Raw genomic sequence first — 15,502 nt, forward strand, 5'->3', positions numbered from 1 at the left:
CCCCCCGCGAACCCGGCACCGGTGTGTGTGTGTGTGGGGGGGGTGCTCCGCAGGGCGGAGGGAACCGACGCACGGATGATGCATGAATGAATGAGTGAGTGAGTGAATGACCTGCTCCTTCCCCAAACCAGGAGGTTCAACGCCAAGGTCTCGCCTCCCTCCTGGCCCCAGGGTGCACGGCGCTCTATGCCTGCCTCAGTTTCCCCTGTGCCTCGGGGCGTGGGAGGGAGGGCTGCAGGGGCGCCCCGCACCCCCCCGCCCCCCGCCCGCGGGGCCGCCAGCTGCGCGCAGCCCCCGCCCCGCCGGAGCCGCCCCGGCCCCGCGCGCACGTGACCCGCCTCGGCCGGCCCCGCCCCGCCGTCCCAGCGCGGGCTCCCATTGGCTCCCCCGCGCGGGCCACGCCCCCGAGGGCCGGAGCCTGGGGTGCCCCGCCCGCCGCAGAGCGGGGCTGCTGCGTCCCGACGGTGCGCGGCGGCCGGACCGGGCGGGCGGAGCCGGGCCCGGGGCTGCTGCGGGGCGATCGGCCGGGCTGCGGGCGGCGCCATGGTGAGCGGGGCCGGGCTGGCGGGACGGGCGGGCGGGCGGGCGGCGCGGCCGGGCTGGGGGGCGGCGCGGAGGGGTGCTCCCCGCGGCGGGGGAGGGGCGGCCGGGCGGGGGCACGGCTGGGGCAGGTCGCGCGGGGGCCGCGCCGCGGGCGGGGGTTCTTTGTCCGCTGCGCTGCGGCGAGATCGGGACAAAGGAGGCGGCGGGGGGCGGCGGCGGGCGGCGGCCGCTTGGCGGGGGGCGGGCGTCCCCCCTCCCCGGGCCTCCCCACGCCGCAGCCCGCAGTTCCGCGCCCCCGGCCGGCCGCCGGGTTCCTCGGGGCGCCTCGGGATGTTTAAAATTAACGGAGGAGGCGGGCGTCCTAGCATCCTCCGGGGCGGTCCCCCCCCCGCGCCGCCCGCCCCCCGCCCCCCGCCCCGCCGCCGAGGGCTCCGCGGGCTACGGGTGGGAGTGCGGGGCCTGCGCCCATTTCGCAGGTGCGGAGACTGAGGACGGGCCGCCGAGTTCCGTCGGCGGTGACTGCGCGGCGTGGGCACGACTGGGTGTCGCGGTTCCCCGTCCCTCCCCGCCCCAGTCGGGCCGACTGGAGGTGCTTTTCCAGCTGTCGCCCCGGGGGGCCGGGCCCCTTCCTCCCTCCCTCCAGCGTCGGAGTGGGGGAGACGGCGTCGCCTGGCAGAGGGTGAGATGAGAGGGCGCTGGAGCTCGCCTGGCACCGCGCCGGCACGTCGCCCGCGCTCGGCACGCGGTAGCTGCCGGGCGCCTGTCATCCCTGTGACCCCAGCCTCGAGCCCTTGTCCCTGCGGGGCCGCACTGGGGTTCACCTGGCCCCTGAGCCTCAGGCAGGGGAGTGGGGCGCTGCGGGGTCAAGAATGTGACACTTCTGTGCCAGGGTTGACATCTGGGATGCGGGATCCGGCTGCTTTGGGTTTGATTCCTGCTGTGGCTACTTTTGAGCTGTGCGACCTTGGGCAGTTGGCTCGACTTCTCTGAGCCGCAGATCCCTTATCTGCAGAGTGGGCGTAGTAATAACACTAGGGTTGCTTTGAGGCGGAAAGGAGAGAGGGTCTGTGGGAAGTGTTGAGCTGCCCGGTGTCTGGAATCCTCCGCAACTTTCGTCAAGCGTCTACTGTTATTACCAAAGTTGTTTGGCCAAGTGGGGCTGACCCTGTGAGAGTGACCAGTGGCTGATTCACAGGGTGGGGGCATGAGCCTCAGGCTGGGGCCCCAGGAGACCCAGCCTGAGCTTGGGGCAGTCCCTGGGCTAAGTGCACCAGCTTCCTCTTCTGCCCCCAGGGAACCTAGGGGTTCTGGTGCAAGCTTCCTCTTCTAGAGGATGGGGTGTGATTGGGTGGGTGATGGGAGGCTGAGATGGCACCGGCTACGTGGAACACTTAGTTTCCCATTGGCATCCCTGCCCTGCTGTTCTTGGTCCTGGTTTTTGGAGGGCAGGAGCCTTGTGACATGCGTCCCTGGGTCCCAGTGCCTGCTTGGGCCTGGCGCAGAGTAGATGTTTCACCTGCGTCCCGACTGTGGCCACCAGTGCCCTGTCCTCCATATACCATCCGACGTTCCTAATCAGAAACTAGGCAGCAGACGTTTCTGGTTTGTGAACTGCAGTCCCCTGGAGGCTGAGTCCAGCTTGTTGGCACACCTTGCAGGTGGCTTTGTTGCCCAAGGGCATGGCTTAACCCCTAGCGGCGCTCCTGCAAGCCCCCTGCCCCATCCCACCCCAGGTGGAGGGGTTGGCCCCCGATAAGCAGGAGGGTGGGGGTGGCAAGCTGGTGTCCTGCTGGGCGTGGTGACACCCATGATATGCCCAGTTAAGCGAGAAGAAGGTGGCAGGTGTCCTTGAGGGAGAGGCTATTTGTGGTGTCAGCCCAGACCAGGCTGCCTACCCTCCTGGGAGGTGGGTCCTTGGTGGAAGGCGGAGGTGATACTAAGGGCTCACTGTCCTCCCTCAGGCACCAAGAAAGCCGTAGTGCCTGGTGACGGTGCAAACCCGGTGGCCCCTTGGCCTTTCCGTTTCCACATTTCTTATCACTGCTCATCCTCCCCACGGTCTGGCTGCTGAGGTCAGGACCTCATTCCCGTTTTGCACACTGCGACTCTGCCGTTTAGGAGCAGTTTGCTTGGCTAGGTCAGAACAGCTCCCAGTAGGGGCGGGAGGATGGCGGGGATTTTGCTCTGCCATTAGCTGTGGTCCGCCTGGGCCCGAGTGTGTAAAGTCACCCGTGGCCTGGGGCTAACTAGGGCTCACTTTGGGGGCCTCACAAAGAGGCAGGTAACTGGAACCCAGCGTTACACTGGGGAAGACCTAAACCATGAACTCTGAGGGACAACAGGACAGTGGAAGGCGTCTACCCGCAACTGTCCTTTTGAACCCACCAGGGGGCAAGGGGGCAGGGAGTGGGGAGCTCCGAGGGCGCCCACAGACTGGCGAGGCTAGGCTTTAGAGCTTGTTTTTTCCAGGAGCTGTGGGTGAGATCTGAGGGCCAGGGCCACGGAGCGGGAGGGTGGAGGATTGGTCCTATATGTTTTGGGGGATCCCAATGCCAGCCCTTGTCCTGACTGAGGGAGCTGGCAAGGTGATGCTGCAGAGGTTGGGCTGGGGGAGGATGCCCTGTCGCCCACCCCCAGAGCACCCAGAGCCTGCAGGCGCCTGCACTTGGAAGACCCCTTCTTTTGATCTCTGGGCCCCAGGTAGGGTCAAGGTCCTGCATGCTGGCTCCTCACTCGGGCAGTCCACTCAAACTCCGTGCCTCAGTTGCTAATATGGAACTCAGAGCTGTGAGCAGTGTGAGCCGCAGGGTTGTTGGGAGGATGAAACAATTGTATGGAATGAGTGTTAAACTACTTAGGTGATTGTTCTGGGGTGGGGGTGGGGGTGCAGGTTTCCCAGGTGCCATCCTGGGCGTCAACCCAGCCCAGGTGTGGCCCTTCCTGGATCAGGGTGAAGGGTCAGCTGACCTGCAGGAGATACCTTGGCTCAGAAGGGCAGGAGGGAAGCCAGGGGAGGCAAAGCAAGCAGGTAGGGTCCAGCCCAGGACACCGGGGCTCAGGGAAAACCAGCCATTTGCCATCACGCTTCACATTCCCTCTGGGCTCTGATTCTCTGTGGCTTCCTCCCCTCCCTGCCCCCCAGCACGTGGAGACAGTTGCCCCTTCAGGGCTCAGGCCTGCTGGAAATCCGCCTGCCCTCACACACTCAGGATGCCAGCTTCCTGGGGTCTGTTGAGGCAGGTGGGGGGACCCACGTGGAGGGTCCCAGGAGTGGCTTGGGTTGGAGAGCTGGCTCAGGGGTGGGGGCTGCAGACCATGATCCCCATGAGGGCAGGGTCTCTGGGCTTGGAACACATTTATTGAGCACCTGCTGTGTGCTGATAAAGGGCTGGGGATCCATGGTGGGCCAGAGGGACAGTGCCCTCCTCTTACAGATTCAGAGTCCACCAAGGCAACAGCAGCCAAGGAAGCATGTTCTCGACCTGAGAGAATTTCAGGTAGCAGAGAGCACTAGGGAATAAAATGAAGCCGTGCAATGCAAGGCAGTGGCAAGTGTGGGGTGGTGGCGCATCTGGAGCCAGGGTGGTCTGGGAAGGTACCCTCCCAGAGGCACCCACAGAGAAAGTCCCAAATAACAGGAAGGAGCCAGCCAGTCATGAGACAGAGAAGAACATTCCAGGTAGAAGGAACAGAAAGTTCAGAGGCCTTGAGGTGGGAAGGCGGGGAGGGTGCGAAGAAGCCTGGGGAGGCTGGGAGTTTTGATTCTCTGCTGATGCCAGGAAGGGTTCTGAGCAGTGGATCATGTGAGCAGAGTTTTTAAACTGTCATTTCTCAGGAAATACCTGCTGCGTGAATGCAGGGACAAACAAATGCACGGGGGGGGGGGGTGGGGGGCAGCGAGCACAGCCAGGCATGCCCATGGCTTGGTCACCTGGCTCTGTGCACTTGGGGGGGAGTCCTCCTGGCCTGGCCCCAGGACAGCAGACAGGGTTTTGAGGTCACCAGTCCTCTCAAAGGGTCCCTTTGAGCTAGAGCGGCCCCTGCCTCAGTTTCCCCATCAGGACCACGCGGCTCCCTCCCGGACTGGTGAGGCTCCCTGGCAGGTTTGTCCCCTGGGAACACCCCCCCCCCCCAGGGCTTGCTTGCATTGTTTGATTTCCTACTTCCTGCCCCCAAACACACACATACTTCCCGTTCTGAATTGATACTGCGTTTCCTTCCTATCCAGGGGCCTGGTAGGAGGGCAGGCACCCCAGCAGGCACTGGACCCAAGAGGTCCAGGGGGAGGGACAAGGCAGGCGAGTGTTCTCCCTCGCGCAGAGAGCAGGGGGTTGGGGACAGGTTCACCCCACACGGCTTGTGGGCCATTGAGGGGTAGGGAGGAGACCTGTCCTGTCTGGAGGCCTGAGGGGATAGGCCAAGAGGGGTGGGGGGAGCTAATGGCAGCCCTGGAGGTGCCAGGGAAGAGGCCAGGATAGGCTGTGCACTTAGCACGCAAGTGTGCAGGGCCCTTCCTGGAGCCTGATGGGGGAGGCAGGTGCCAACCAGATGGCCGTGCTGTGGAAGCCAGGGTTGCACTGAGGCAAGGGCCCTGGAGGGCGCAGGTGCAGTTGCAGGACGAGACCTTCCTGAGCTGCGGGGCCTGGAAGGCGTCCCTCCCTGAGCTGGACTGACCACCCTCCACACTGTTGATATTTGGGGCCAGATCCCTGTTAGTGGGGGCTGTCCCCTGCACCACGGGATGTTTAGCACATCCTCGGTCTCTGTCCACTCCATACCAGTAGAACCTCTCACTGTCAGCCGTGACAACAAAAATGTCTCCACACATTACCAGATGTCCCCTGGGAGGCTTAGTCACCCTGGCTGGGAACCCTTGAGCAGGGTGAGAGGAGCAGAGCGGCGGGGCAGAGAGACCTGCCTGGCGAAAGGCCTGGAGGTCGGAGGCGGTGGGGTCAGTGTGGCTGGGGAGAAGCCGGGCCTGGGGACGCCTCGGTCAGGCCCTGTAGGTCCCCAGGAGGACTTGGGCTTCTCCTCTGGGTGACGGGGGCATCAGCTGCAGTGGACCCACACAGGGGGGTCAGGGAGCCTGCCGAGAGTGGCAGCGGCAGCCTGACCCTGCAGTTGGAAAGAAGGGGGATCGCCCCCCTCCTGCCCAGGGCACCTCTACGGATGTGGGCACGGGTGGCAGGGCCATCCTGGGGGGAGCGGCGCTGGTCCCTGGACAGACTCCAGGGGCGTGGACGTAGCTGCCTTTGACCTTCAGGCACGCCTGGACTTGGATGGGCCGGGAGTCTCCTCGAGTCTCCTCGGTGTGGGTAAGAATCACTTCTAATTAAGGCCGTTATTGCTCAAGGACGGCAGGTTTCATCCTGTCCGGAGGGAAAACCTTCCCTTCCAACGCTGCCTCCCTGTGCTAACGTCCACCTTTCCGGGGAGCTGAATTCAGCGGCCAGCCCTTACTGAGCGCCGAGGGTGGCACCGGCTTCTCCAACACGCGGGGGCTCGTTACTGTTATTTGCTTCATTTTTGGCGAGGAGGAGACGTTGCAAGGGGCAGGGTCTTGGGACCCGGGGAGCCTGCTAGCTTGGGCACCTCCAGCCTCAGCGAGTGGTCACCTAGAGAGTTGGGGTTTCTTCTCCTTGCTGTGCTTCCCACCACTGGCTGGCTCGCCTTCACCCCTCAGCAGTAACAGAGGAGGGCTCTGAGGCTCAGCGAGCTGCAGGGGCTTGTGTGAGGTTGGCAGCGGCCAGGAGGTGGTGGTCCAGCGTGCCCTCCTGGCCCCCACCCACCAGCTGACGCTCCGGCCACCCACCGCCCTCCGCCCCTGCACTTGCCAGCAGGCCCTCTCCTGCCATTCCCCAGCCAGAATGCTCCTCCCTGGGGCCTGGCTCTTCCTGCTGGCTCAGCGTCGGCCTTACCTCCCTGGACATTGCCTGCCCTGCCCGACGTAGCATCCTGGCACCCAGTCCCGTGTTCCTGGCACGGCCCTCATGCATTTGTAGTGAGAGGCACTGGTGCGGGGAGCTGTCTGCAGTCTGGGTCCTGGACCTGGGGGCTGAGCTCACTGCGGGAGGGTAGGTCTGTCCCCTCATGCTTGCCCTCCCTGAGGCTGTCCTGTGTGCCTCCACGTTCCAAGACCGGGCTGCTGAGTGCTCTTTCCAGGCTGGTCACCGTTCCCTTGTGGACAAAGGCTGTCTTCTGCTGCACCCTCTCCCAGGTGTTCCGGAGGACCCAGCTGAGTTGCATCTGTCGCGTGGTTGAGAAAGGGACTCAGTCATTTCCCTGCTTCCTGTCCCTTTGTGTCTGGCCATCACAAAGTACTGGCTCCTCTCGGTCCCTGAGTGGTTACCGAACACCTAGCAACACGGGGCCTTCAGAACATTCACCTTAAACAGACCCTTTTCCAGCTTCCAGTGGGGTGCAGGGCATGGGCCCCCTTCCCTGCTTCTTGGTTGAGTGGGGAGAGGGGCTCCCATCTGGCAGCAGGAGCACTGATGGTGTCCAGGGTAGGACGTGGAAGGGGGTAGTGTGAGCGAAGACAACGCTCGTGACGTCACAAGCTACGAACAGCGAGAGCCCACCAGCATGCTTTCCACCAGGATGAGGGCGGGATGGTCAGGCTTAAGACCTGATTAAAAACAGACCCTTCGGGAGAGGCCATCGCCTGCCCTCGGCCACCCCAAGGCGGTGAGCTGTCAGGGCCCCGTCGGGTCCCCAGGGGTGCCTCACACTGCACTGTCTTTCAGGGCTCTCGTGTCCAGCCTGAGTTCCAGCCTCGCTGAGCAGACTGCCCCACGAGCTTCCTCCTGCGGAAGCCCCCCCCAGGCGCTGACCATGTCTATAATGGACCACAGCCCCACCACGGGTGTGGTCACGGTCATCGTCATCCTCATCGCCATTGCGGCCCTGGGGGCCTTGATCCTGGGCTGCTGGTGCTACCTGCGGCTGCAGCGCATCAGCCAGTCGGAAGACGAGGAGAGCATCGTGGGGGATGGCGAGACCAAGGAGCCCTTCCTGCTGGTGCAGTACTCCGCCAAGGGACCGTGCGTGGAGCGGAAGGCCAAGCTGACCCCGAATGGTCCAGAAGTCCACGGCTGAGCTGGGATGCTGGGGCCCCGACCCCGAGGCCTGTGTGCAGCCCCCCGAGAGGCAGGGGAGGGGCAAAACCACAGATGCGCTTGCTGAGGAAGGCTTGACACTTGCCAGCATGGCCTCGCTGGGCTTCATCACCGCCTGCACGGACTCCCGAGATCTTGGCTGTCCTTAGCCAGGACACGGTGGCCCTGGGCCTCCCCCTGGCCTCCTGGTGGGACTGCCCATTGCAGGCAGTGGGCAGGCCTGACCTTGCTGGGGCTCATGACCCCGTAGTGCTTTTGTTACTTGAATGTTTAGCTGAGCCTGTTTTTGATGGAGCTACTACTGTAATGCGTGAACTCACAAGCCTGTGAACTGTAAATAGGCCCCGGAAGCATGTGCTTAAGCCTTTTTTGCTGATTTTTTAAAAATACTGTGTAGAGCACATGGGACTGGCTGTAGTAATAAGCTGACTCAAGGCTATGGGGGCGTGTCTTAGACATGGAAGGCCCACGCTGCCCTTGGCAGGGACCTCTAATATACCTGTGTGTTTAGGCAGAGGACGTGACCTGTCTTAAGGCTCATGGCTCACCAGCTGGGGTGCTTTGGTGATTTCTGCTTGGTTAGCGGTGGATGGAAGAACCATGCCCCCCTCTCTTTGGGTCGCTAAATGCCAGTTCCTGTCGAGAGTGGAGTTATTGCAAGGAAGCCACCGCCGCTGCCTGAGAGCCAGTGAAGGACGCGTCAAGGCGCGCTGACGCGCGTCCCGAGGCCTGCCAGGCAGCCTGGTGGCAGAGCAGTTTCATGAGCATGCTGAGCACTCCCCTGCTGCTGTCCTCACCCAGCATTACTTGGCATAGGCTTTTGCTACAAACACCACAGCCTGTGGCGGCTACCTTTTATCTGAAACCCAGCTGGCCCAGGAAAGAGGAAATTGTGGGTTTTGTTTGTTGTATTTAATACTTTCTGCACTGGCGGGGTGGGGGAGGGGACTTTGAGTGTCCCCCCCCTCCTCTTTTTCACACACATGTTTTCTTTCTTCTCTGAGCACCACCCATCTGCTGGGGAGGGGACTTCACTTTCCCCTGTGACCCTGCTCTAAGAGCCCCCAAGTGCATGAGCACCCTGAGTGGGCCCCCCCTCCGGGGGAGGGTGCAACGGGGAGAGGGAGTTTCATTTCAGGTTCAGGACAAGGTTTTCACGAAGACCCAGAGGAGCTGGTGGCTGTCAGGCCAGCACCCCCACAATCTGCATCTCCAAGGTGTCCCTTGTGTATCACTTAAGTGAGCTCGCTGAGATTATTGATCCCACCACCATGAGCACGTTCCCCACTACCGTGATTCAAACGTGACTTGTGTTGGCATCTGTGGTAATAAACTGGGGACCAGCCCCAGGCTGAACCACGGAGCGCTGGTCAGGGTGCCGGCGGCTCCTCGGGCCCCACTCAAGTCTCTAATAAGCATGTTGAACTAATGATCTGCTTCCTGGAACCTGGAGGAGCGAGCTTAGGGAACACTTCATTTTAGCAGCACACCCTTCAATTGGGGGTCAAACACGAAGTATTAGCTTGGGGGTTGGGAGAAGCACAGCTCTGTAGCTGGGTGGTAGCTGGGTAGCCCACAGGAGATGCCCCAGGGGGTACTGAGGAGCCTCTGCAAGGCAACTGGGCTTTATTTAGTACCGGAGAGCTGCCCTTGGCCCCTAAATGATCTCTCCTGGAGATCCTCCGAGGCCCCGCAGGCTGGAGGGGGCCAGCGCTTTCAAGGGTGCCCTGTGGAAGATCGGAGGGAAGGCTGGGTTTCTGATGACGGGCTCTGGAGACCAGTGTGCAAGGTGTAAGGGGTGTCTGACCCATTCTGCTCGCATCTCAGAACTTCCAGGCTTTCTACCTCTACTTTTCCACAGCCAGCAGCATACACTCAGGCTGTCTTCACCCGGGGAACCGGGGGACCCTGCAGGGCTCACCCTGAACACGACCGCTTGCCTGTCAGACTTGCCCTGAGGTTTTCATGGGGCTGATGAAGTTCTGGTTTTGAAATGATGAACCCTCACTTTCTCCTGGGTTTCACTCCTGGAGGTTCCTCGTCCCACCTATGCCCCGGTGGCCAGGAGCAACATCTTTACAGTGGCAGTGCCCAGTGCCGGGTCAGGGTAGTGGGTGCAGGGGGCACTGCTGGGGGTGTCTGCGAGGCAACTGGGTGTGCCTGGGGAGGCCAAGAACAACCACATAATAGCTCTCACTGTTCCTATTTATCAATAGCTACTTTTTTTAGCACAGACGCCAGGGCCACACACTCACATGGCTTAGTTCTGACCTGTCGTTGAATTCTTTCTGAATAGCCCAACTGTTGTGTTCTGGTCCTCTGACGGGTCAGTCAGGAAATCAGCCTTTCATCCTGCATGGCATCACAGAAGCAACAGGAGGGGGATGGGGAGGGAACTCTGACACTGAGCCACTAAAACACGGACTAACTTTTCAGACAAATGTTCAAATGGACTGTGCTACTGTTTGTCTCAAGCTACCAAGTTTGTGCAATAAGTGGAAGGGATGTCATCCCTGTTCAATAAAAGCTGAATGACATTCAAGTTGATTTTCTAGACCACTGAGAAAATCTTTATTTACAATAAATTTCAATAAAATTTGCATAAATATATTCCCAAAGTACAGTTTCCATCTCTGATTTCTTCATGTCATTGTAAAAGTTAGTCTGTCCTGTTCTCATTGCTCCTTTCAGACGCCAGCGTGGAGCTGCTGTTGGAAGGCGGGGGGCTGCCGCCAGGTAGCCGGGGGACACCCGAAGGGTTGGGGTGGCCAGAGCCTGCCTCTTTGGGGGGAGTGAGGTTTTCGGCTCCATCCTTGCCCTCCAGCTTCCGTTCCATGGTCGCCACCAAGATCTTGAGCCACGTGTTCTCAGTGAGGAGGTTTTCCGAGGCGTCGGCCAGCTCCTGGAGCTTCCGGGCCACCTCCTCGAGCTCGTGAGTTTTCTGCTCGTACAGGGTCTGCAGCTGCTCGCTGTGTAGCTGAAGCAGGCTGTGCTGCTTCTCCAGGGTCTGCTTCTGCCGGAGCAGCCGGTGCTCGTCCCTGCGCGCACTGGACAGCTGGGCCTCCACCTGCACTTGTGCTCGCTGAAGGGTGCTGATCTCCGCCCTCAGTTTCTGGATCTCTCTCTCCAAATGGGAGATGTGCCCCTGCTGGAAAACTGCCTCACTCTGAAGACACTCTTTGGTAGGAGGGTTAGCTAAGTTCTGGGGGGTAGAAGCAGGGTCTGAGTGATGCAAAATGAACCTCAGCAGGTTGGGAAGGGTGACAGGTAGGTCTTCAGGGTATTTCACACTACGGTCCTTTCTGGAGAGAAAGGGAAAGGAGTCAAAGGTGAGAATCCCATCAACATTCTTAGTCCAAACCACACTGCTACCAAAGGCCGGGCTGCTTGCTTCCCAGCAAAAGACATTGAGGATTTTGCTTAATACGAGTCAGCCAGGAAAAGGTTTCTGGGCAAAAACTCTTCTACAAAGCTGAGGATGTCCCATATGCTCATTTTGTAATTAAGGTGACTTATCTCAAATGTGTGTCTGCTTCTAAGGACAAAGAGCTCAGTTTCTGAGAACAACCTTCCAAGAAAGACAAGCAGCTCCCAGGCCTTATGGCAGGGCTAGAGGGCACTGGCAGCACGTGGACAGAGGGGCCTCTGCGAGCTCTGAGAGGCCCAGTGGTGTGTAAGGAAGGACGTGCTGGGGCAGGACGTCACCTGTGTCACTCCGTGGCCATCCACAGTGCTTGGTGCAATAAGAAAGACGGAACACTCAGACGGATTTCTTCAGCTGGCATTTATTACACATTAGCCAAGGCACAAGTTAACAGAGGGTAACTATACCCCCCCCCACCCAGGGTATCTGGCAACATCTGGAGATGTTTTTATTAACCACAATGGGGAAGGTACCACTCAAGCCCTGACCCCTGACAAGAACACCAACCATAGGACTCCGAGAAGTTAAGGCTGCCCTGCTCTGAGAACACAGAATAAGGAAGGAAAGTGACATATGAAGGGGGTTCCCCCAAAGCTTTGTTGCAAGCCCTGATGTACAAAATTCCTTTTTAGAAGTTGTCAATTAACTGTCTGATGAACAAAATTTGTATCACATCTAAGGGCCCCAGAGCCACCTGCCGGGCAGACTCACAAGGCTCCACTCGCTGTCACAAGCGCCCAGACGAGTGACCCCCCTGAGCCCCTGCACTGCCTCATCCATAAAAGGAGTAATAAGAGCATCATTGCTCTCAGGGGACTGCTGTATGGATGGCACGAGCTACCTGACTGCTGAGTGTTAGCCTAAAAACAATCATATTATTCTGTGGTATTCTCAGAAACCACTCATTAAAAGCTTACACACACTTTCCACACGCAAAACCAGTGGTCAAATATCTAAGAAAAGACAAAAGGTGTTCTTTTGTGGGCAGGTAGCTCTTTCCCAATGAAATAAAAATCACAGGAAAAAAATCACATATGCCCCATTTTATACATTTACAGAGACTTTCAAATAAATGGAATAGTCAGGTATTTGCAGTAAGTTTATAACCACACACCCCACCCTTTAAAGCATGGTTTTCTTAACATAGAGATGTGTGCTTCAAGTGGGGCCTCCCAGTCATTCAACAGATGACTAAAAAACCTCCTGGCCCCCATGAAGCATGGGCAACAAAGGACAAGAGGAGGCTGGCTCTGCCACTAAGATATGCAATGCCAACCTGGTCTTGCAGGATAGAGTAACTGTGAAAGACCCCAGGAGAGAGCTGCCTAGGTACTGAAGTATGTGGGGGAGACATTTACATTACAGAGAATGACACCTGTAAGGATGCTATTTTAGAGACAGATCCCTGGAGCAATCTCTGTGAATCTACCAAACGGGTGTGCTAAACGGCTTTCCAACCTTTTGGAAGTAACAAGGACACAAGCTGTGAACAAACTTCCAAAAAGGAATTATTTTGAAAGCGTTGTAGTAAAAGGTCCCAAAGTTTGACTCCACTCTAAATTCATTAGAAGTGTGTTCACACATCTAGCACCTAAACAGCTAAATAAAAACATGACACGGGATCCCTGGGTGGCTCAGCAGTTGAGCGTCTGCCTTCAGCCCAGGGCGTGATCCTGGCATCCCGGGATCGAGTCCCACATCAGGCTCCCTGCATGGAGCCCACTTCTCCCTCTGCCTGTGTCTCTGCCCCCGCCCCCTCTCTGCCTCTCTCATGAATAAATAAAATCTTTAAAAAAATAAAATTAAAAAAAAAACCAAACCAAAAACATGACAGGGTATAAGGTCTCTACTCAGAAAGAGGAGGTAGGATACTGAGGATACTAAGGGCAGGCTGCTCCTCTACAGAAGTGAGGCCCCTCCCCAGGGCACACACTACAGTAAGCCAGCTGAGTCCTCACACAGGCCCACGCCAGAGCACCTGAATTTGGAAATGTCACGCAAGGAAGAGTGGCTCTCAGACGCCCCTGCGCAGGAATGCCGCCTCTGCCAGGGAGAGGAGGGTCACACGATGGGGGAGGACAAGCTCTTTCATGTAGTTTCTCTCTTCAATGACTATAAAATATGTGCTCACTGGAGACCAATTGCAAGACAAACAAGAGGCATCCCTCACATCACCTGTAATCCTCCTCCAAAATAACTGTCAACATCTTGCTACTTACTGCACACACTTTAACCTAGCACATTTGTGAACTTATGTCTCATTAAAATATATAATTATATTCTCTTCACCAAAAGTAATATAAACATATGCATCATGAAAAAATCCTTTTCATTTTCTCTCTTGCGCCTGCTCTTGGCCCACTTACACCTTCCGAGTATACCAAACGTTCAACTTGGACCAGCTGACAAGGAGCTCACTTCATTTCTGACCACTCTTTATTTTTAGGAAATAAGAAAAATTCTATTCCTGAGTGGCAAGGCTATGGTTTCTCAAGCTCTCTGTATTAACAAGGAGCTGGACACTCTTCTTATATCTAGTATTTACATTCTTGACTTTCCAATGGTGAGGGGGCTGCAGGGAGCACCGTTGCACATGCCCAAGGTGACAACATCAAGCAACTCTCTAATTAAAGCTCAGTCCTCCCCACACAGCCCAACTCAGTCTCCCAAGCACACGATTCTGTGTGTCTTGTGCTGGGTGTTAGGTCTTTATCACTTTCCTAAACCATGTCTGAAATTCCAAAACCATGCTTCATTCAACTTCATGTCCAACCTCCATCCCACAGAGATGAAATTGCTAGTGTTACTATCCAGGATTCCTTGGCACTTTAAATGCTTAGAAGGCACTTTAAATGCTTAGAAGGAAAAAGGTTCATTAGGACAGTTAGCAGAACAGGATGAGTCACACTCTGTTTTTAGTATGTGATGTGACAGGACCCTACTACCCCAGGAAGTATTCCAGCAAAAATTCCTTGAGATAAAGAGGAAAAAACAAGGAAATGATTCAGTCCCCATGAAGGAGGCACTCTCTTGGAGAAAAAAGAAAGTATGGCAGTGGCTGCAGTGAACAATGGAAGTGAGTGCAGGAAATGAGAACCGGAGACATCCTATGTATGACTTAGGAACCTCACTAAAATAATCCTGCAAACGCTTCTCCCTGGAAAGATACTGTCAGAGCTGCGTGACTGGTCCCTGAGGACCTGTCCTTCTACAAACAAAGGGAATCTTTTTAAAAAGGGGACAGAACATTTGGTTTATCAAGCTTTCAAAGGCCAAGAGTTAATTTCCCTTTTACCAAAACATCCGCATCCAACACTTACTAATTGCCAAGTTAGGCTGTCCCTTTGCTGATGTCCCATCCCCGTCTGCTGGGCTTTCAGGGTAGGTGCTGTCATCACGGAACTTAGAGTCCGCTTAGACAAATGTGGAGACATCAAGGTGACCGCCCCAGGGCGATGTTCACAGATGTTTGCGTAAGTGGGGAGAAGGCGCCTAGAATCCCAGGATGGGATGCAGTGGGGAGGGGAGTCTCCATTTCCAACTTGCACAAGAGGGACAAGGCAGTCACCAGCAGGACTCCATGGAAAATGACAAACGTGCGAGCCTGGGGCAGGCAGGGCCTGATATCCGGGAGGCCCAACGGATGAGCTACCGTCACCTGGCCCACATGAATGCAGCTCTTTGCTTTCCAGCCACTGTACGCTCACAAGGCCAAGAAGGCACACCAGCTCTGATGGCCACATTCATGTTCGTGAGTGCCCCACACTCTGGGAGGGGCAAAGTTTTCACCAAAACCTCATGTGACCTTGTGACACCAAAGCTCTTTTACCCTTAGTCCCTAATGGCACATTTTGAGCAATGCATTTTATTCAAAATAATTTAGTAATAGCTAATGATCTGCATTTCACTTCTGTAAAGTACCTTAAACTCGTTTCATTTTCGGCAAAAGGATTCCATCTGCCCAAATATTGAAAAAACTCAGCATTACCTGTTGCAGGGAAAAAATAAGACAGTAGGAAGACGGTCGACCATAAATTCCCATGGAAGGTCATTCTGAGATACATCAATCCTGGCAAAGGGAAAGATGAGAAAAAGTTAAAGATCAGTCCAGGACACTCCCAACGTGAAAGAACCTTCCCTGATAACGAAGAGCCTGGAGCATTTTCTGTGGGCCCACTGATCAGCTCCTCTTAGGGAGAGCACTACCAACGCAAGCTGGCTGCAACTCAGGCAAGAAGAACCGATTCTTCAGAACATGCCACTTTCCACTCAATTTACGGAGCGGAAGTGACATATCCTGTGAGTAAGTATGAACTTTCCCAAAAAGCTCACTGACATTGCGGGGGGCCGTCTACCTGCCTGATGGAGTCAGGTCAACTACTTTAATCCCCAAATTCGCTCTGGAAAAAGGAAATCA

General features: G+C 56.9%; 2 protein-coding genes across 4 annotated transcripts in view; one reads left to right on the plus strand and one right to left on the minus strand.

Moving 5' to 3' along the window:
• Positions 1 to 441: 441 nt before the first annotated feature.
• On the plus strand, positions 442 to 10,208 carry SNN (stannin). Its single transcript, XM_055339413.1, has 2 exons — positions 442 to 546; positions 7,290 to 10,208. Exon 2 carries the CDS (start codon positions 7,378 to 7,380, stop codon positions 7,639 to 7,641), a length of 264 nt encoding a protein of 87 aa, XP_055195388.1. The 5' UTR covers positions 442 to 546; positions 7,290 to 7,377; the 3' UTR covers positions 7,642 to 10,208.
• Positions 10,205 to 15,502, minus strand: part of TXNDC11 (thioredoxin domain containing 11) — a 64,200-nt gene continuing 58,902 nt past the window's right edge. For all 3 annotated transcript variants that reach the window (XM_055339410.1, XM_055339411.1, XM_055339412.1), the window contains 2 exons: positions 15,074 to 15,154; positions 10,205 to 10,963 (listed from right to left, as the gene is read on the minus strand). In XM_055339410.1, the coding sequence (XP_055195385.1) occupies positions 10,321 to 10,963; positions 15,074 to 15,154 (724 nt within the window). In that variant the 3' untranslated portion in view covers positions 10,205 to 10,320. The remainder of the gene's footprint in view (positions 10,964 to 15,073; positions 15,155 to 15,502) is intronic.

Source organism: Nyctereutes procyonoides, unplaced genomic scaffold, assembly GCF_905146905.1.
Source record: "Nyctereutes procyonoides isolate TBG_1078 unplaced genomic scaffold, NYPRO_anot_genome, whole genome shotgun sequence".
NCBI lineage: Eukaryota > Metazoa > Chordata > Mammalia > Carnivora > Canidae > Nyctereutes > Nyctereutes procyonoides.